Raw genomic sequence first — 22,229 nt, forward strand, 5'->3', positions numbered from 1 at the left:
TCTCAAGGACAGAACCCAAGTGAGGCAGGCAGGAAAAGTGGGAACTGGCTAACCGAGCTGGCGCTTCGGTATCATTGCACCTTTAAGGACTGGAGACTTGGTAGTAGCTCGGCTTCCTTCCCGGCCCACCTCTGAACTCTGATTGACAGGGCGCCGGGCGAGGAGGAGCCGAAGGAGGCCGAGGAGGAGGCGCAGGGAGGAAAGCAGCTGGAGGAGGGGCCCGTCTTTTCTCCGATGGCCAATCAGGGAAGGGGGGCGGGCCTCCGGGTGCCCTCCTCCCTCCTTCCCTTCCCCGCCTCCCGGCTTCCCCGCCCCCTCCTCCCTTTCCTCTGCCCCCTCCCCTCTCCTCCTTCTCATCCTCCTCCTCCTTCTCCTCCTCCTCCTCCTCTCAGGCTGTGGTTTTTCTGTATATGTTTCTGGAGTCCTGAGCCTGAGCTAAACAAAAGCAGGAGGCTGACGGGGCTGCTGGAGTTTGCAGAGACACGGTGGAGGAGCGAGCCTGTGCTCTGCCTTGCCGCCGCGGCTGGGGGAGATCTGGCTTTTGCAACAGCCCACCCCCTTTGAGATCACTCTGGCCCGGAGTGGGGGTGGGGGGCAGCGGGGGGTGGGGGGGAAAGTTTGCATTGCAATCCCCCTGCCTTCCTCTCCTTTCTCCCGATCAATGCATATTTGCAAAAGGATTAAGCCACAGATATAAGCGCCGGGAGCCCATTTCTGCCTTGCAAAGGATACCGGACTGAAAAACCAAAAGCCAGCTCTGATTTCTTTTCGTCAAGTGGGAAGGTGGTTTATTTTTCTTGCTTTTTGGAGTCAACACCCTTCCCCACCAGCCCTTATCCCCACCCTCACCCCGCAACCCCTTCACGCCCCCCTCCCCCTCCCCACTCCCCATCCTCCCACCATCCTCTAAAGAGGCAAAGGGATTTTTTTTTTTTTCTTTTGGTCTTCTTTTTTCCCCCCTTCCCTGTTTATCCTGAAAAGGATTTGAAGACAGCTTGAAGGATAAAAAGCCTTGGTGCTTCCCAGGAGCCGAGCCGAGGAGCAGAAGAGGAAGAGCCGGGGGCTGCCGTTGCCTTTGGAGATGGACGAGCAGCCCAGGCTGATGCATTCCCATGCTGGGGTCGGGATGGCCGGACACCCCGGCCTGTCCCAGCACTTGCAGGATGGGGCCGGAGGGACCGAGGGGGAGGGCGGGAGGAAGCAGGACATTGGAGACATTTTACAGCAAATTATGACCATCACAGACCAGAGTTTGGATGAGGCGCAGGCCAGGTGAGATGGTGGCTTTTCTTTTCCTTTCTTGGGGTTTTTTGTTTTTCTCCCTCTCGCTGGGGGAAACAATGGGAACCGACTCACCACAGCGCTTTCTTTTTAAATGTTATTTCTTTGCCCATTTTGACGAGCAACTATATGGCGGAGGAGTAAAATTTGAAGGAGCGTTGTTATCGAAAGTGTAATCTCCCATGCCGTGATATGGCTGTGTATATGTATATTTTCATATATATATATATATAGTGTGTGTGTGAGTGTGTGTGAATATAGAGGTCTTCATATATATCCAGACAAACACTCAGGCACGCCGAAAATATTGCCAACTGATCCAAAAGCGGCCCTCGGCACTTTTTACTGCTTTAAAAAAGTATCAGAGAGAGCAGAATTGTCAAGTTTTGAACAGCATTACATGACTTCTTGTTGAAGGACTCCGTAACATTACAAAATAAAATGTCCCATGAACACTTTATTTGCAAATTTAGTTGACCCCTTCCCTGAATTAGAGACTTTGGATTTTCTTTCTGGACTACTCCAAAATTAATTTTTATCTTTTCCCCTTTATCTCCCTATTTAAAAAAAAAAAAAAAAAAAAAGCAAGGTAATTCTTTGTCAGTAGTTGTCAGCTATCCAGAAAATATTTTGCATTTATTTAATTCTGTTTCAAGAAAAGCTGATGTAAAGAAAGAAAGAGATACTTTTGCTTTCAAACATATTTGGTAGGTTTAAGAGGCTCAGATATGTAGTGTAACTTTATTGTCTCTTATTTTGAGTGGGTTTACTAACCTTCCGTAGTACAGAATGTATGGTCCTTTAAAAAGGTGTGGGGGGGCGGAAATCAAGCATGCTCTTTTTCCCATGCTTCTTTCAGGACCACTTAGATGCTACTAAAATAGAAATGAAGGCAAGTGTGTATTTTATGTATTTCAATCCTATAGGATAGGAAGATCTTCATTAAGGAAGCATAATAAAGAAGCTGTGTAGCTTCTCAACTTAATCCACTACCAGGTATATAATTCTCCACTCTAGGATTTTACAGTGAATTATCTTTTCAAAATAAAACATAAACTAAATAGCAACCCACCAACTGCTTGCCCAAGGCCGATCTCGAAAGGAAGAATTTAAAAAATCTAATGACCACATATGTCTTTACAATTACCCAGCTTTGTTAAATCTCAGAAGCAGTTGGGTTTTTTAATCATATATACACAATTCCTGTACCTCACAAGACTTAGTTATATGGAGAAGACATCATTATACGTATTTTTGTCTAAGGGAAATAGGAATTTGAGTTTAGAAAATGGGAAGGAGCAGTTAAAAACATGGATGTTATGAATTACACTCTTATTTTAGCTGTAAGCACATGCAACATGTAAACTCAAAAGTCCTGAGGTTTATGGGTGCTTGAAAACTTGGGAAGTTTCAAAGACTGGAACTATGCTACATTTTTTTTAAATAGGGAAAAGTTTTCAAAAATTAATCTGTGCCCTTTTTGAATTTTATTATCCAGAGAAAAGCTAATAGGTAGAGTAAGAGGAAGATTTCCCACTGGCAGTCTCTTTTTGAATTGGAACAGATTTCTCCATTACATTGTTCCAGAAAAATAAACTCAGACATACCAATAAACTGCTTTAATAACAAGTTTGTGCAGCTGAAGGGGCCGGTAAGGCTGGAAACTCACCACTTTTCTGATATTTAGTCCCACTCCTTTTTGTACAACTGAGGACAGCCGTGGCTTGGCGGGTTCCTCCTTTTAATGGCCTAGATGTTGAGAGATCAGACACAATTTTGGGATAGTGACATTTTCTGTTCTCTCTCTATAACCCCATTGATGTGCTGTGGCAATGCAATATTTCTGCAAAGCCGTGTGGAATTTTTTGTTGTTATTTGTTTTTGCATTTGGGCCTTTATATAAGAATACAATTAATGAAAACTCTTTTAAAAGGCCCAGAAAGAAGTCTTTGATACATTGAAGTTTTTTTCACCTTTTTTTCTCATCCTGCAAGATAACTAAATCGCCAGTAAGCTTTTCTTTTTGGTTAAACAATGTAACTGAGCAAATACTTTAATCGGGTGTTTCCTTTCCCTAGTCAGATCTTCATCATGTACATTTATTATTTACATAGGGAACCATTCCTATTTTAGACACAATGTGTATGTTTATTTTGATACTTCTGAATTTTGAGTTTATGACTCCTCTGATGTACAGTATATAGAGCATGGTTCATGGTTTCCGTTCATGAGGATGTGTCTATTTTTTAACTTTGAAAGGGATTTAAAAAGAACTGCATGTGTCTTGAGTGCCAGAGGTTCCCATTTATCTTTACACATTCATTTTAGTTAGTCAACAGAATTCCCTTAACTAATAGCTGATATGATCAGTATTTTGTTTCCAAAACAATATCCTTCTGCTAAGTGCTTCCAGAGTAAAATAAAGGGAAAGGTATTGTTTTGGTCTTCAAGTGCATTCTGAATACAAACACACAGAAGAACCAGGTAAATCACTAATCTAAAAGGCAGAATTGTATTTATTTTTTCCCCAATGGGTGCAAGGTCCTAATTGTAAATAATTGAATTTCAACACCTGCAAATAAGCAGTGTGTGCACAAGCGACATAATGTGAACACAGAGAAATGAATTTATTCCCCATACGGGTATGTTTGCCCCCTGGCAATGCATTTCCATACTCTTTAACTTGGGGACTGAAATTTTATAAATTGACAGTTCTACTCAGAAGACCTTTCAAGCATCTTGTGTTTATGAGAATACAGGGGCATCTGCGGAATGAATTCGAACACATGGATGAATTAAATTTGAAAACACACACGGACCGAGAAGCAGACAGCTCCTAGGCTGTGGTGATTGCATAGATTATACAAAACTGTTAACCCATGCATTTGACTCTGCCCTGTGTATTCATTGCCCTGGATAGGATTATTGGTTTAAGACTTCCACTTGGATTAAACTACTTATTTAAAAAACAAACAAACAAGCCCAAAACTCTTCCTAAATGGGCGTAATTGAGATTAGTTCTGTTCTGTAGTTAAATCCCTACTCTCTCCCTGCTAATTAACATTATTTCTTTTTCTATGGCGGGACTCTGTATATTAAGTCATAAAGCAATTGAAGCATGCCACAGAGTTATGCTTGGTCTATAATTTTGGCTAAATGTTCAAATTTTCTTCCCCCTGTGCATTATGAGCAGCTTGATCTCTTAGAGTCCACCTAAGCTATTCTGTTGTTTCTTTCTTGCAGAAAACATGCTTTAAACTGCCACAGAATGAAGCCTGCCTTGTTTAATGTGTTGTGTGAAATCAAAGAAAAAACAGGTAGGAATGAGATGCCAACATTTAAGCATTTTCTTTGGCCAATTGACCACTTAACCGGCAATCAGGAACCCATCATTTAAATATTAAAATTTCAGAATAGAAGTACTCTCAAGATTGATCGCATATTCCAATAGGAAGTCCTAGGAGCCCTGCTTCCTGTAAAAGAAAGCACCAAGTTTCTTTGACAGTTATTACCAGGCATTACTGGTTTATTTGCCTTAACTCTCTTCCCGGCCTCTTTGAAATTGAGGCTGAGATAGAGGTTATGAAGGGAAATTTATAGAATGATGTCCCTTTGGAGGAAAAATATGAAAGTAAAAGTCCGTTTCCTGAAGGAATATATTTTGGTCCATCTTTAAAACACTTAATTTTTTTGGAGTTGGGCACCGGGGTGCTTAAGTGTTTAAAGTTTCCTTTTCTTTTTTTCTTGTAATTACACGAAGCAGCAAACTAGAGATTCTTGACAGAGTGTTGTCAAATATCTTTGTGGAAAGCATCACACAACATCAGGTTATCGGTATTTGAGTGCCCTGTGATTTTATAGCTGGGAGGATCACTGGGTTTAGGAGAATAGAATGCCACAAGCTCACTCATTCTGTTGTTTTTCTACTTTCTAGCCCTCATATCATGGACTAACACACTTATAACACATCCCAGGAGGGCATTTAAAATTTAAAGCAACAATTAAAAGATAGCAGTCATCAATCAGAGGTGTTCTTAAACAACAGATGCTCTGGGAAGGACATTTAGCAACATCCTCTTGTTTGTTTATTTTAATCCTTAATTTTCCAAGGTGGGTGAGTCTCTCCCTTGTAAAAAGAAAAGAGTTGAGAAGGCAATCTGAAACCAGGGCATAAAGATGAGGAACGAGGGGTGGTTATATAAAGCGGGAGCTTCTGCTGGCCTCTGACTTGCTCGCTCGCTGTAGAGCAGTGCAAAGTACCTGACATCCTATTTATTTATTTATTTTTTACCACAAGGAGTGTAACAGTCAATAATTCATATCTAAACCATATAAGCAAGGGCATGACATGAATGAAAGTGACAATAAATATGATTGCATGCCCGGCTGATATACATTGATAGTTACACATAAAAAAAGGAAGGGGGGGGAGTGAGGGCACACAGGGTGGCTTTCTTTTTGAGTCCTCTCTGTTTCTCTTTTAAAAAAGAAATAGTTTCAAGATGTGACCATTGATCAAATATGTAATTACTCGGGTCTTGAAATGTATGGAAAATTAGTAAGCAGCTCCTTTGTTGAATGTTATTTGTGTTGTGCATGATATCCCAGACAAAGCACCTGAGCAGTGATATTTAGATCTTTAAGTCTTCCAGGTTGCCTTGCCAAAGCCTAACCTATTGCAAAGCTGTGAATTGCATTATTTTAGCTGTGAGACACCTTTTAAGAAATGTATGGATTGTGCATACAAATATCAAAAGGGCTTTTTCAGTTTGTCACACTTTCTAGTTTTTGTTTTTTTTGTTTTTTCCTATTAGCCCGGATCAGAAAACCTAAGTGTGTATATATTTCTTTCTCTTCTTTCACTTTTTTCTTCCTTCTCATTTTCTTTTTTCTCTGTTGCTTATTTACTTGGAATATTTGGTTTGTTGAAATTTGTTACTAATCAGGTATGCGTTCCTGCTGATTTTGCTTCATAAAATGTAGAATCAAGCTATAAAGGCATATTTGATAATCCAGGCCAAAGAGACTCTATTTTAAAGACACTTTATCAGACTTTTATTGAAAGGAAGCCCGTCAGGGCACTTAAATGTATATTGTGGCCAAAGTGTTTAATTCTAGTCTTCTAATTAAAACCTACTGAGGCAGTAGATCAAAGTGGGTGGGTGTGAATAGAGATCTGGTTCTGGTGTGGGTTCAAGAGTTTTCTCCTTACATGAATATTGCCTAAACTATGGTGATAGGAAGGTCAAAATAATACTCTAAAGGTATAATTGTTGGATTATGTATTTTGTTGTTAAGATTTTCTGTTATTGAATGACGTTAACATTTGGAGATTTTAAAAAATCTAAATCACGGTTTTGTATGTTGTCTCTCAATATATTTAAAAAATAGTTTATTGAGTACTGTAAATTGAAAATGATAAGGATGATTGGCCCCGTGTTAAGAGGGAAATAAACACACACACACACACACACACACAAACACACACACACACAGTTTTGGATTAAGAGGGCACTCTTGGGTGAAAGTAAAAAAAATAAAAGAAAAAGAGAAAAAAGAGAAAGAAAGAAAGGCCTTTCTCCTTCTTATTCCTCAACTTGTGTATTGGAAGGATTAAGGGGAAGGAAGAAACCTCTCCTGGAATGTTGAGTGTTCGGTGTTATAGGTAGGAGACAACTGCGGTGTGTTGAAAAGGACTCTGATTCTAAAGCACGATTACTTACTCAAGATCGGCCTCACCCTCTTTCTACGAGCCCGCAAATCTTACATACGGTTGACGTGTCTGAGACACATAGTGTCTGTAAAGTTGTAGGAGCTCTTTTTTTTTTTCCCCTCTTGATACAGAGCTAGTGAAAAAATCACTTGGATAATCAGTTCACATACATTCCTTCATTGTTTTGGGACTTTTCCTATTGTTACTTTCAAGCCCCTCACATTGAATGAGTAATTTTGAGCTTCCGTCTCAAGCATTGTGGACGTTACTTGATTTAGGGTGGGCTCTGTTTGTTTGTATTCTCACACGGAGCTCACTCAGGGGGCTTACCTAGGTCTTTACAAGGAAGGCAGGACCCTGAGAGGAAGCGTGGTGATTGCATTCCTTGGCTGCTTTTGCTTTTTTGATTTTGTGAAGGACTTGCATTGGAAAACTCAGAAATTAGTAGGGAAACTAGCTAAGATTGTCTTACCAACCTTTTGGAACTTTAAAGAAACACACACGCATAACACCCAAAGTAGGCAGCACCGTCTAGATTACAGTTGATTGATAGGTATTTAGTCAGAAATTACTGTGGGGATATTCAGAAAAAAAAAAAAAAAAAAAAAAGAGAACCCTAGTGTCTTCTTGTTGAGAATGTAGGTAAGTTTTTATTTTGATACCTTTTTGCTTTTTTTAATAAACGCTAAGAACAAGGAATGCCTGCAAAATTCTCAGGCAGTGGATCTCAACAGCAAGAAAGCCCTGTCAGGACCTCCAGCAAGTGTATTTCAGAAGTGGCTTTTATCTGCTTGTTCCTTCTGGGAACATAGAGATTTCATAGAGAGTTTTGGACCATTTAATATCTCATTTTCTTTTGTTTCTTAAGAACCATTCCCTGTCCTCTGACATATTAGCAATAGGCTGGGTTTTGCATTTGTGTAGAGGTAGTGGTAGTGGGGTTGATGGGATGGAAGAGAAGGAGAAGAAAAATTCAAACATACTGCATTTCTTAAAAAGACCTTAACTATATTTTTAAATGTTTCTTGATTTTTAAAAATTTCTGTGTCAAAAATCATGCAGGTTTAAAAATGAGGAAAACACACAAAAAATATTGGGTGACATTTATAAGAAGACTATTTATAGATAGTAACGAATAGCTGTAATTGTTGTGAATAGTTTTTAATTTTAGAACATAATAGCTATATATGGCACTTTTCAGCCAATTTTCCTCTGCGTATTATCTACAGTGAAGTTATCAAATCACTGAAGGAGGTTAAAAAAATTATTTTTTGCTTTCTTAACGCGCCTTTGTTCTCTCTCTTTTCTTTTTTCTCTGGGTTCAATTAACACCCCCATCACAGACTGTAGTTTTTTTTTCCTGAAGTCTACTACTGTATTTCACCTTTTTTCACCCTCCCTTATTATTTTCGCCTGCCACTTCTTTTTAGTATAGCAATTACATTATGGGATTCCTAATCCTCGTCTTTTTATAGCATTAGAGAATAATTTGTGTGTGTGTGCACACACGTGTGTACATGTGTATGTGTGTGTGTGTTTGTATATGTAGGTGGAGGGGACACCGTGGAAGGAAGCTATATATTTCAGGGAAATAATTCTGATGGGATTAGGCCTTGAACAGAGAACAGGAGTGGAGTGAAATAACTTCAGACAATTTAGAGCTGCCTCTGATCAGATTCCTTTTGGGGTTGACGTGGCAGGAGTGACTTTTCATAGAAGTTCATCTCTAGCAGGCAAATGCAAAAACTTTTTCTTGCTGATGAGAGAATTCAAGTATTTGGTCTTTTTTTTTTTTTTTTTTTTTGTGGCAGGGACAAAGAGAGAGAAGGGGAGCAAATGAAGGGAAGTTACTTGATTCAGTTTTACTTGAACCTCTGTTTCAGGTACAGCGATGTGCTAGGCAGAAGTCAGGTGATTAGACCCTGTACTATTTATTATAATCTGGTTAGAAGCAATAGACCTACAATAATACGGCTCCGTGGCAGACACAATTTGAGCTTATGATGAGAAGCGCCCCTTCTCTTCAGTCGATTTTGTGTCATCCACTTTTAGAAGTGGATTTGGACCAATTCCGGCACCTGAGAGGTGGAGCGGAGGATGCAAAGAACAGCTTGGTCAGACCTACCAGAGTGAGGTCTTTGGAAATTTGGTGTCATTTCTTCTAACAATAGGATGTCTGTGAGGATTGGGAATGAAAAAGATTTAAGTGAAACTGAGGAAGCTGCAAGAGGATTTATGAGTGGGGAAACGCAGGGGAAACTTGTGACTTAGGCCCTGTGGGGTGTTGCGAGCTGGAAGGAGCGAGGGTGTGGGTCCCCAGGTGGGTGGCAGGCTGCAGTCTGGGTGGAGGCGGGCATTGCCTGCTGGTGCATCTAGCTCACTGCTGGTGCCAAGCCTCTCTCACATGCCTCTCTTCACGTGCTTCTCCGTTCTGCTGACGTCCATAAACTTTTGCTTGTTGTTGGCAAAATTACAGAATTTACCCCCAAGCAAGCAACCAATCCCAAACCCAGATATCAAACATATTTAAAGAAGAAAGCATTTTAATTTTAATTTAAAGCATAACCCTGGCTTCTCTTGAGGCGTAGTTGACATGCATGCCCTAGGAAAACTTAGCATTGGTTAACTTTGGTTTCAAACCTTTGTTAGATGGATGCTGTTATGGTTGGAACTTGGTGTAGTGATTCTAAGCATACTTTTTACCTTTTTATTTCATTAAAAAATTTGCCCAAAATGTCACATGGTTGAGGCAGTGTCCTAGGTGCAGCTCCCAAAGACAGCTCTTACTCATTTTCATATGCCCCTGGGAGCACCCTGTACATTTGCATGGCCATTTTAGCCTGGGTTAGAGGAATATAATAATTCTGGCTCCACTCCTACCCCTTACCTGAGATGGTGTGGTGAGGGTTAAGGAATGTAGTAACTGATAAATAAAATCAGCAGAGAATTAATGAGTTGTTTGCAAAGTGCTTTAAGCTCCCTGAATGATATAGATAAGAGATGCTGTATTTTCTATAGTAAATTATATCAAGACTCCTATTCTATTCCATTTCATAGTTTGTCATTGTGTTAACTTTTTCTACAAATATATAATTAAGTAGTGAGGTAGTCAGTATGTCTCATAAGGAGAGTTCTCTGGTTGAATCTTTTGCCTCATCTACATCTTAGTGATATCACTTCTCAGAACTTGGCAGAGTGATTTCCAGAATTAAAAAAAAAAAAAAAAAAAAGTGTGGGTATAGACTGTCATAGGATTTTAAAACCTATCTCCCTTCATGGCAGAATAAGGTCAGTAGTGACTTCCCGGAAGGTCTTCTTATCTCTGATGGCTCTGTTTCAATCTCTCAATTATTGGTGGAAATCAAGATTGCAATGGGTGGAAAAATTCATCCTTTTTGGTTTAGGTCATGGTTTCAACTATATCTCCCATTGTCATTCTGTCAGTAAATGGAAACTGGGGTGGGTTCCTCATACCTGTACTAGTTCTGGACCTACCACTAAGTAGTTATAAGATGACAGGCAGATAGCTTAAATACTTTTAGGAGAAACTATAACAGTAGTGGTTAAAGATTTGGTGTCTGAAGCTGGACCACCTGGGTTTGTATCCCGATCTCCTATTTTTCAGCTGTGTGACCTAATTAAATTTACTAAACTTCTCTGTGCCTCATTTTTTCACCTGTAAAATAAAGGTAATAATGGTACCTATTTTAGAGGGCTGTTGTGAGGATTAAATGAGGTAATACATGTAAATTACAGTGCCTGGCATAGAGTAAACAGTCCATAACTGTTAGCTTTTATTATTTCTGGCCCTGTTTTCTTATATGAAAAAGAGAGGCTTGCACCAGATGGTCCCAAAAGACCAAGCCAATTCCAAGACTCTGTGATTCTATGCTGAAAAAGGAAAAATAGTGCTGAATTTAAGATTTGTTTTCTTATGTTTCTCTTGCCATTCTCTTAAAGTGAGAATGAGTTATATCTGGCCAAAAGGCTGGTCGAGGTTGGAAGAAGAGGGGAAAAAAAGAATGGGTAAGAGCAAAGACAGAGGTTTTTAATTATCTACAAACCGGACAACAGCCACCTGAAAAGCTAGAATGGCATTTTTAGTGATGGTGTTTTCTTAGCATCAGCAACTGGAGATATTATGTAATCATAGTTAAAAATATTTTCCCTTTGAAAACACATAGGCCCATCCATTCAACTCAAAGTTTCAAAGCAGGAAGAGTAACATAAAGTGAGTTTAGGGCAACCTGACCTCTTCCTGTCTTCTTCATATGTTCTTCCTTTAGTGAAAATGTTATATCAGTCATAATAACAACCTTGATACTAGTAGATTTTTTTTCCTTTTTTTTACCTGCTTTCTTGAGATATATTTGATATACCATGAAATTCACCCATTTAAAGTATACAGTTCAGTGGTTTTAGTGTATTCACAAAACTGTGCAACCATCACCACAACCTGAATTTAGAATATTTTTATCACCTCCCACAAACAACCCTGTACTCATTGCTGGTCAGTTTGTATTTCTCCTTTTGCATAGCCCCTACTAATCACTGATCTCTGTCTGTATGATTTTACCTATTCTGGACATTTCACATCAATGGAATCATATAATATATGGTTTATTACTAGCTTCTTTCACTTAGCATAATGTGTTTAAGTTTCACTGTGCTGTAGCGTATACTGATACTTCATTCCTTTTTATAGCCAAATAATATTCTATTGTATGGATATACCACATTTTGTTTATCCGTTAATCAGTTGATGGACGTTTAGGTTGTTTTCATATGTTGTTGCTGCTCTGAACATTTGCATAACAGTTTTCTGTGGACATGTTTTTATTTCTCTGGATATATACCTAGGAGTGGAATGTTAGATCATATGGTAACTCTATGCTTAGCATTTTGAGGAACTGCCAAACTGTTTTCCAGAGTAGCTGTAGTAGGTGTATTCTTAAGTTTTATTGTAAATAACACTAAATTTGGTCTTCGCCGCTCTCAGCATTATTTTTCAGCCTTTTTCTTCAATCACTGATCTTTCTTCTCCTCCACGTATAAGGGTGTACTGTATTTTTTTTCTTCTTTGATTAAAACCTACTCTAAGAAAAAATATTTTTAAACAAATTTTTTTTTTTAATTTTTATTTATTTGTTTATTTATTTATGGCTTGTGTTGGGTCTTCGTTTCTGTGCGAGGGCTTTCTCTAGTTGCGGCAAGCGGGGGCCACTCTTCATCGCGGTGCGCCGGCCTCTCACTATCGTGGCCTCTCTTGTTGCGGAGCACAGGCTCCAGACGCGCAGCCTCAGTAATTGTGGCTCACGGGCCTAGCTGCTCTGCGGCATGTGGGATCCTCCCAGACCAGGGCTCAAACCCGTGTCCCCTGCATTGGCAGGCAGATTCTCAACCACTGCGCCACCAGGGAAGCCCAGAAAAAATATTTTGATACATTTATTTGACTTGAAGTGTGCATGATCAGGATTTATGTGAAACCTCTCTCAGAGCTATCTGCATTTTAGAGAAGAAAAAAAAAAGTAAGTCAAAGGAATGAATCTCTACTGCTAGAATTTCGGGTGTCAGGTTCCCGGAGAAGAAGACCTTTGCCAAAAAGGTCAGACAGTTTTTTTGAATAGCAATCTAGTATGCTAGAAAGAGCATGGTCTCTGAGTCAAACCAATCTGGATTCAAATCCTCACTTGTTGTATAACGTAAGTTGATTTAACAGAGGTTCAATTTCCTCATTTGTACAGTAAAGATAATACAATGTAGGCTTGTTGAAGGACTAACCAAGACAATAATATAAAGCACATAGTTCCATGAGTATGCTCAATACATGGCAACTATTGTTATTTTTCTGAAACCACGTGGCTGTCGACCACTGGTCTCATTAGTTTGACCCCGTCTATTCAGGTTCGGTTTTCTACCAGCTCTGGCCAGGAGTTTTAGAGGCTCACTGAGATGCTTCCTGACCCTGCTTTTAAATGCTTTAAATGGTTTTCAATATGAGAGGGGAAAAAAGTCAGGGGCAAAGCTCAGCAGACGTTACCCCAACATTCCTGCGCCTCCTTCCTTCAATCCTAGAGTTTCTAGGGAGAGAATCCCATAGAACAGTGCTGTGCAGTGAACACATGTCATTCTAAACGTAATGTTTTAAATTTTCTAGTAGCCCATCGGGGAAAAAAAAAAAGTCAAAAGAAACAGGTGAAATTAATTTTAATAACACATTTTATTTAAATCCAAATATATCTAAAATATTTCAACATATGGTCAACATAAAAATTATTAATGAGATATTTTACATTTTTTTTGTACTAAGGCTTTGAAATCAGTTGTGTATTTTACATTTACGGTACATCTTCCATTTGGACTAGCCATACTTCAAGTGCCCGATAGCCACATGGGGCTACTACTCTCCGTATTGAAGAGCATAGCCGTAGAATGGTTGTCCTGGCATAAATCTTTGTTTTGCTCTTTTTCTGGCATAATTTTCACACTCTAAGGAAGAGTGTGAAACTTGATTGTTCCCTACTCAGACTTGATCTGGTAGTCCTGCAACAATTGAAATTGGTTCCTGATGGATAGCCATGTTCCAGAATAAAGCTTATCTAAGGCATTGCTTTCTGGCAGGGAATATCCCACTACTGGGAGCCAGGATGAGGTGGTTCCCCTTTACCTTCTTCTGTTTTTTACTTTTTTTTCTTTCCTTAACTCCTCATTTTATGGTTTGATACCTTATCCATAACAAAATCTGAAACGTTCCCTAAAATAGAATGGGTGGTGGAAGCAGCCATCTTGTTTTTGTACGGCTAGGATACAATGGAAAAAGTAGAGAGAATTCTGTGTTTGCTGGACCCTGAATCAAGAGTTCTAAAGCCTAACACTGCCTGCCTCCAAGTTACTATGTTATTTTGAGAATGCCATTTAACCTCTTGGTCTCAGGTTTCTACATCCATGGAATGGGCCACTCTAAAGAGCCACTAATCTGACCCCACGTTTCATGGATCATGAACCCCAACATAGTCTCCGCCAAGGCCTGGATACATAGCACTGAAAGCAGGTGAAGCATTTATGAAACACGATTCTTTTTTTCATTGTTACGGCACTTCTGATTTATCCTCTGACTCCTTATATCTTTTCTAGACAGTCGTGTAAAACTGGTTATGGTGGTGTTAAAGCTGCCTCCGTCATTCAAGTTGAGCTGGAGAAGGCAAACCGGGAGGAAAAAAATTTAGTGGTTTGTTTGTTTGTTTTTTTAATTGAAGCATTCAGTATCACATTTACAAGGCCAGCTGGAGGCCAGTCCCAGTTTAATCCACCTTGTTGACTCCATGACTGAATGCAAATTATGTTTCTTTTGTGTCCTATCTATTTGTAGCTATTGGATTCTAGACTGAAAATTGCTTTTGGAAAATACAGAGATATATGGTTGCAGGCTTGGAAGTGCAGGATACCTTTGCCAAGTTCATATGGTGCAGTGCAGGGAGTCAGGAAACTTAGGTTTGATTTTCACCATAGAATTGTGGACAGTTGCTTGTTCAGTGTGCCTCAGCTGAAATACTAAAATAATGTCTGTTTCCCACCTACCTGTCAGTGGGGCTTCTGGAAACAAAGTGAGGATATCTAGAAAGATGTTTGACTTTCCTTGAGAAAGTGTGGTTCAGTAAGTGTGAGAAGAAAGTTGCATCTATTTGTCCTGCTTTGAGACAGGGTTGAATCTGCTAGTAGGTCAAAGGAATACATTTACCTAGTGGCCTGTGCTGGTAGGGCTGAGAGATAGCTGTCAGTCAGTCATTTTTCTGAGGGCTTTAGGTGATTTGAGCCCAAGTCTTGTCACTGTAAGAGAATCCTCCTTATAATTACCATTGTTAATAGAATTGAAAATTTGCATTTATCTTTTGTCCCTAACAAAGAGAGCCTCTCAGAGACCCTGATGACGAGCCCAGCCTACATCCATTCTGAAAGGCTCTCTGTGGATACGAGTGTGTAGACGTTAATTCCTCTCTACAGAATTTGCATGCAGAGGCTCTAGGGCCGTGCACCCTGCTTACATTAATAAACATTTAAAAACAAAGCGCGGGCAACACATGCACCGCTTTCCTTTGTGTGGCCTCCTTACTAGGGTGCTTGTAATCCCTGACCCCTTGCGTGGGAAATGCGTGGGTGGGTGGTGAGGGTGCGCGCGGCACGGAGTCTGAAGGCCGGAGAAGTAACTAGATCGTGTGAGGAATAAATTAAAGCAGCTTCGTCCCGAGACCAATCAAAGGGGAAAGGAGAAAACAACCAGAAAACGCATGAGATGAGAGAGCCTGTTTGCTTAGATCAGGTGGGAAAGAGAAATCGGAGTCGTCGGGAAGGAGTTTAAGGGGATGCATTACGAAATAAAACTTTGGGAACTTGAGAAAATGCTAAGAAACCTTGGAGGAGCGGGGTGGCCGGCCACATGGCCTTGTGCTAAGCGGAGGCCCCTTTCAGACCGTATCGTAATGTTCTGAGCTGGGCCTGGGTAGACGGGCGCCTGGGTCTTGCTGCAGCGGCGCGCACAATTAGCCTTTCAGAGGAGGGGGCTCTGGGGGAGCTGCGAAGCCTCCTTGAAAGCTGGTGACCTCACCACGGGGCTGATGCTGATGCAGGGGTATCAGCGCCCGCCGCCTTCGCGTTCCCGGCCGGGCCCGGGGGGCCTCCTCTGCGCCCCGCGGCGCTGCGCGCACTGGCAGGGAGCCGCCGCCCAGCGCAGAGCCGGCCTCGAGCCCCCGAACCCCTGGCGCGGGCCGCCCGGGCGCGGCCCGGGAAGCCGAGAGTCCCCGGAGAAGGGCTTGGTTGTGTTTTCACCTATTCCCTCCTCTTGGGCGCCCCAGGATCCCTTCCTCCCCCCTCCACCTCCTCTCCTTAGCTGCCCTCACTCTCCAATCCCCGAGAGGGAGATAGGAGAGGACCCCCACCCCCCCAGGGGGAAAGTCTCGCGGGAGTCATCCTTCCTTTATTAAACACCTCTCAGTCTGGGCTTGGACCCTCTCAGCCACAGCAATCGGAGCCTCCAGTGAGCAGCGAGGGTGTGGGGGTCTGTCCCCAGGGAGCCAGGCGCGGGGTCTGGGCCGCATTTTCGGTATGCAAAGTGGCCGTGCAGTGCAGACGCTGGCGGTGGTGGTCTTGCATACAGAAGTGAAATTCAGAAGGCAGCGTGTAAGCACGTGGGTGAGCGTGTGCGGGTACCCGCGCTCACAGGCACACATCTTAATTTGCAGCTCCTTGCTTACTTGCCTCTGTGTTGTTTCCTCTCTATTCAATAAATAGTCCAGTTGATGCTTCATGGTATTGAAATGAATCAAATAACATAATCTGAAGTTACTGCAGAAGCCCTCTCCCATCTTCCCTCTCTCAGCTCTTACAGGGAGCACATCATCTTCCCCTGGGGAGATTTTTAACCCAAAGAACCTTGATGTACTTTAAACAGCGCTGACATTTGTTTTCCTTAAGCTTGGTCTGATTTCTTTAACACTTGAAGAAGGTTGGGTGCCTTCCCACGGACCTAGTTTCTTATATGGTGGCTTGTCTTATCTCAGAGGAAGGCTTCAAGGGGCCTCACGCTGCCTTCTTTTTGCGAGAGTCTTCTGAAAGTAAAGAATCGATTTTAGTAGTTTGCCCCCCCTCCAACCCCTACACACATAGTTGCCTCCCCTCCCCCACCTAGCCTGCTGGAGCCAAGGCAGGAAGGGGCTGTCATCATGCTCAGGCCTAAACCATATTACTTTATTTTTCTTCTTAGAAAGTTACACTAGGAAAGATGTTCTTGATGTGTGATTATTATTTTTAAATGGATTCTTGTGCTTTCTTATCATTGCTCTGTTGCAGCCTCCCTGGGCACCCACCAGGTGCTCTAATAGACCCTCCAGAAACTTTCTATTGAATGAATGTGGGAGAGCAAGAAGGTTGAATTCCCTCATTACTTCGAAAATCTATGAATTAATTCTCTCTATAAATTTCCACCAGCCTAGTCTCTGATCCACCAGCTGAAGAATGAGGCCCATTATTAATTTCACAGGATGAGTTTCTCATCCCAGTAACTCTGGGGGAGAGGATGGAAGGGTTATTATATAGGTTGAGAGTTCACGTGTTCCTTCTGACTGTTACAGATGTTACAGCTAAAATATAAGAGTAGCAATACTAATACCAGCAATGGGGATAATAAAGAATGAAAATAATTGCTTCCCTCTGTTCCTGATTTGGACACTGCCACCTCCTACTCATTTACCTACTCATTTACTCTTCCCTTTTTAGGTGTTTCAGGCTGGGATATCTTGGTAACTACAACTGCAGATTAACTTCCTAGAGGCTTATACGAAGGAGAGAATCTCCCTAGTGGCTTCCATTTGGTCTTAAGTATGGGAAGATTGGTTGTCTTTTCAAGATCCCACTAGAATATGTCTTCTCCTCACTTCTGTTGACTTATGTCACCTCTTGAATGTTGGCTTTCATAAGTGAGGGTCATGGAAGCTTGATTGTTTTTAAGTAAGTTTGACCAGATATTTTTGAGCACCATCATTTCTGGAGATGTTGGGCAAAACTCTTATGTCCCACAGGTTGAAAAGTGAAAAAGTTAAAAATGAATTCCTGTCCTGGTTGGGTTTAATTTTTCAACACCAGTTAGACATATCATTTGAGACCTTCTGGAGGGCATGATGAAACTGCAGAGTTGTATTCTATTTTAGCCCATTCATTGCTGTAGCAAATATTTATGAAACTTCTCTGTATAAGGCATGAAAGACACTGAGGAACACAAATGTGCTAGTGGTGGGCCTTACCCTCAAGGAACCTACAGCCCAGTAAGGGGCCGGTATCACGGTCATGATCTTTTTAACATGGGCAGCTGACTTGCTTCCAAAGCCCTGTGCCCAAGACAGGACTGTGTTCCTTACGGCCAGGAGTGTATCTGAGAAGGTCATTCCGACCCAAAGTTCTTGAACATGCAGGGTGATACGCATGGCAGAACGCTTTCTTTCTTTCAAAGGGTGCTGATTTTTACTTAGGCAGCCTGAGAAATGTTCTGTGTTTGAGTCCTTACATAGCTGGCCTTCTTGCTTTTCCCTAAACCCTGCCTCTGCTTTCCTTTCCTTTCTGCTTCCCCTTTCACTCTCTTTTGTTCCCTTCCTCCCCTTCCATGGGGCATCCCCCAGACCCCCAAATCACTATTTGCCCAACCTGTGACCTGAGACCACTTGGCATTTCCCTGGGATGGCTGGAATTTACCGCCCGCCGAAGAGGCATCTGTGACATTTGCTCACCTGGGCGGCTTAAGCTACAGGGTCCGCGTGGAGGGACTGCTGAGAGGAAGTGTGAAATTTACCTCTGTGCGCCAGGGTTCTCGCCAGCAGGGAGACAAACAAGGATGCTTTTGAGAAGCTGGAATTAATTTTTATCAGGGTATGCATATATAGTTCTGTATATTCACACACACATTTATTATGTATTCAGTAAATGCATGTAGACAATTTGTGCATTATCTGTCATTTTCTAGTCATTATTTTAACAAATTAAATTTTCATGGTTAGCTTCATCTTTCACATTCATACCCTCCCCTTGCACAGCTCCCTTCTTTCTCCCTCTTTCCCCCTGCTGGTAGAAGACACTGGGTTAACTTAATGCTCTTTGAGGCCTTGTGCCATTAGACCTACTGTCTCCTTAAGGTTTATGAGACTCCGGTGATGGCTTTCTCACTGTGGCTGGCTCAGCCAGGCCCAGCCGTTCTGCTGGTAAGGAAATAGCTGCTTGTCTCTTTGGATCAAACTGGTCTAGGAGCTTGTTCAATCCAGTTACTGGGACAGGCCAGCCCTGGAGGCTTCTCCGACTCTTGGAACACACAGACGCACAGTCTGTCTGTCCTGGCTGTCAGCCGAGGAAGGGAGGCAGGCAGTGTAGATGGTTAAGCTGTTACTTTATACTCATGTTTACCCTATCCAAGTGATTTGAAGGGAAGAGTGCTGTGGGCCCCAGGCTGGGAGGAGAGTGGTGGTGGGTCATCTTCGCATGAAGCTGAACGGAAAACGTCAGCGGAAGTGATGTCCCTTTTTCCCTTTGGATCAGGAAATTCTTCTGTGCGCAGGTAATAATAGTTAATGCATAGAGCACATGTGGAGCTACTATTATTCCCTCAGTTTTTAAGATGAGGAAACTGAAAGAGAGTTTCATGAACTTCCCGAAAATTACACAGCTTATGAGAGGATCTGTTGGGACAGGTTTGACTCAGGAAGTTTTACTAAATGTAGATTTTTCTACCAAAATATTCATTCCCATTGAGTGACAGCCCTTCAGCTTGTGATTCTTCCCAGAAAATCCCGTGGAATCCTACTCAGTTGTCCAAATAACAAATCATTTGGCTCTGCCCACTTCTGGTCCTGTTTCTCAGGTACATGAACTTCATTATCTCTTGGCTGTGGTTGGCTGTAAGACATAAATAAAAGGAGATAAGTCCAAAATTCTCCCTGGGCCTGTTTCCTGATTTTTGTTAGGCCCCTGCCTATTTGCTTTTTTAGAATCTACCTGATTTCTTTCAGGCAGTGTGCATGACTTACTTTCGTAGGTGGGCTAAAGCTTGACTGCCCCTCTGTTTTATATATATTTTATATATATGTCATCTTTTCTAGTTCCTTCTCAGAAGCCTAGGACTCGGGAACTTAAAGCCAGGCACAGTGTCTTGTTCTTGCATGCCCTTCCTGGTCCTGCTGTCCTTTTGTCACACCTCTGTATGCGACTGAATGGAAGCTTCCTTGGTGAGACCAGAAAGTCTCATCTGCCCAGTTGCAGAGCCAGTCTTTTCAGAATGGCACATTGAGCAGCTCCTGTTTTTGATGAGTGGGTATTCTCAGCTTAGAGGAGGGGACAGCTGCCTCCCAAGGACCTGGGTGGAGATGGAGTCCCGGGGATGGGCCTGGATGGTACAGGGCTTGTTATCTTCATATCATCTCAGGGGCTAGAAGGGAAAAAAAAAAGAATTCAAGGTATCTTATGTTTAAATATATTGTTTAGAAAACAGTATAATCCCAGGCAGACCTTAATAAATAAAATACATTATAAAAGAAAATAAATTCACCTTTAATTGTACTGCCCTAGCTCAATATCTATTATAAGCCCTTCCCCCATGTTTATATTTTCTCCCTGTCATTTTCCTTATGGCCATATGAATGTTCTGTTTCTTGGAGATGATTATATACTCAGGAATGAAATTCTCTTCTATTTATCAATAGAATCTGTTATGTATCTTATTTATTTATTTATTTATTGCTCATCTCATTTCAAAGAGGAATTCAAGCAGCTTACCAGAAGGTACAAGCAAAACGAAGAGATTTACTAAAGAAATGAGGAAATTAGAAAAGAAAATTAAGGTAGAAAAATAAAGTGCAAGGGAGCGTTAGTATATAAAATTGCACGCACAAGATCCTTTCTCATTGTGGCCTTCCCAAGCCTTTTGCTGGTAAGGAAATAGCTTCTTGACACTTTGGATCAAACTAGTCTTAGGACCTTGTTCAGTCTAGATCCTGTAGAGGCTGGCTATAGATTTGACTGTTTGCTTCCTGGTAGCAAAAGCAAAAAGGGAAACAGGCTCGATTTCAAATTTCAAAGCATTTAGAATTGAAAGTGAATCAGTTGTTGGCTGCATGCAGAATTTCTCCTATGGTTCCTAGGAAGAAGATGCTAAATGATATGACAGATGTTGCCCTCAACATATAAACAAGATATTATATTTCATATTTTACTGTAGCCCTTTATATATAACGTCCCCACCACACTTGCCAGATCTTATTATAATTATTGGTTGACAAACTGACTCCCTCATTAGGCTAATGAATTTCTGGAAAACAGTGATTAGAACTTACATGCCCAGCATATGTGTAGTAAATACACAGTTGATAGTTTTTGAATTGAAACACTGTTTTATCTTCTTATCCAAAAAGGGGGAAAATCCATTCATTAACATTTACTGAGAATTGCCATCAAAAAGAGGGATCAAAAGTTCTTGCCCTTGAGGAGTTTATGGTCTACTGGCATAGATACATCTTAATAGATACATTGGACTCTAGCTTGATAAGTGCTGTACAATAGAGGCATGAACATTTTTTGTGTGTGAAATGATGTATAAGATTGCTTAAAATACACTCTCGGTACAGCTAGCTTCTCCTTTTGGAGTTTGGGGTTTGGATCCTTAAGCCCAGAGAGGGGAGGGAAAAAACAGGAATGCTGAGGGCATCTGAGCGAGGAGTGAGGCCAGTGTCTTGCAGATTAGCATTTTCATTTCCTTTCTCTTTTAGGGGCGAGGTCCTTGGTTAACTACCCCAGCCTCCCCAACTCCCAGCTCTCTGGGATGAGGGTGTGTTGGGGCCTCAGGGAGGTAGGGAGTGGGACCCCTCTTTTGGCCTCTTCCTGACTTGACCTGGCAGCCTCAGAGGGAAGACTGTTCCTTTTCCCGCTGCCTGTCAGCGTGATGGCCACCACTACCATTCCTGTAATGACTTATAGACCACACTGGATCCTAAGACCAGGAAGAACGAATGATCCCTGGGACATACTTGTAAAATAAAGAGTGAAAAGAACAGGTAACTGCCACATCTGGCTTTTACCCAGTTTTGTTAATTTTTTAGTTATTCATTGTTATATTAATCAGAGAATTTTTACCTTCATATTTCCCTTTCTTCCTTTCTTTTAAAAACCTTTACCTGGTGCTGACTTCTAAGCTAGGCACAATGGGAAATGCAAGACAGGACCCTGTCCCCAAATTGCTTATCCTTGGGAGAAAATAGAGAGGGCTTCAGGGCAGCCATTGATCAGGGCCTGGCAGGTGACCTAAGTGTAGCACAGTCTTTAACCCTCTGTACGCTCTCAAAGTTTCCAGAAAGATGATTGCAGTTTTGTCTGAGATTGTAAGCTTCTTCCCCTTCCAGATGGTGAACTAGTGAGCCATGCTTTATTCATCTCTGCATACCTAGCACAGTGCTGGGTATATATGTGATGCTCAGTAAGTGTTAGTTGAAGGAAGGAAGGGAAAAAGGAGTCACAGATAATTCATCTAAATCTGAATCGTACTTATTTCTATTTTCAGACTGCCTATCTTAAGAAATTATTTCCAAAATTACTGCTGTCTGCTGTGAGCGTACTAGTTTCTGAACCTTATGTGTGTGCTTCTGCAATGTGTCAAAAAATAAGAAGACAGGATGGAAATCCCTCTTAGATCTATTGGATCACTCCGGTGAAG

At 41.5% G+C, this 22,229-nt stretch overlaps 1 protein-coding gene across 3 annotated transcripts in view; it reads left to right on the forward strand.

Moving 5' to 3' along the window:
• Positions 1-407: 407 nt before the first annotated feature.
• PBX1 (PBX homeobox 1) overlaps positions 408-22,229 on the forward strand; it is a 284,661-nt gene continuing 262,839 nt past the window's right edge. For 2 of the 3 annotated variants that reach the window (XM_007191072.2, XM_057528729.1), the window contains exons 1-2: positions 408-1,272; positions 4,525-4,598. In XM_007191072.2, coding sequence (XP_007191134.1) covers positions 1,082-1,272; positions 4,525-4,598 — 265 coding nt within the window. In that variant the 5' untranslated portion in view covers positions 408-1,081. The remainder of the gene's footprint in view (positions 1,273-4,524; positions 4,599-22,229) is intronic. The other variant, XM_057528710.1, reaches the window with a different exon arrangement.

Source organism: Balaenoptera acutorostrata, chromosome 1 (assembly GCF_949987535.1).
Source record: "Balaenoptera acutorostrata chromosome 1, mBalAcu1.1, whole genome shotgun sequence".
Lineage (NCBI taxonomy): Eukaryota > Metazoa > Chordata > Mammalia > Artiodactyla > Balaenopteridae > Balaenoptera > Balaenoptera acutorostrata.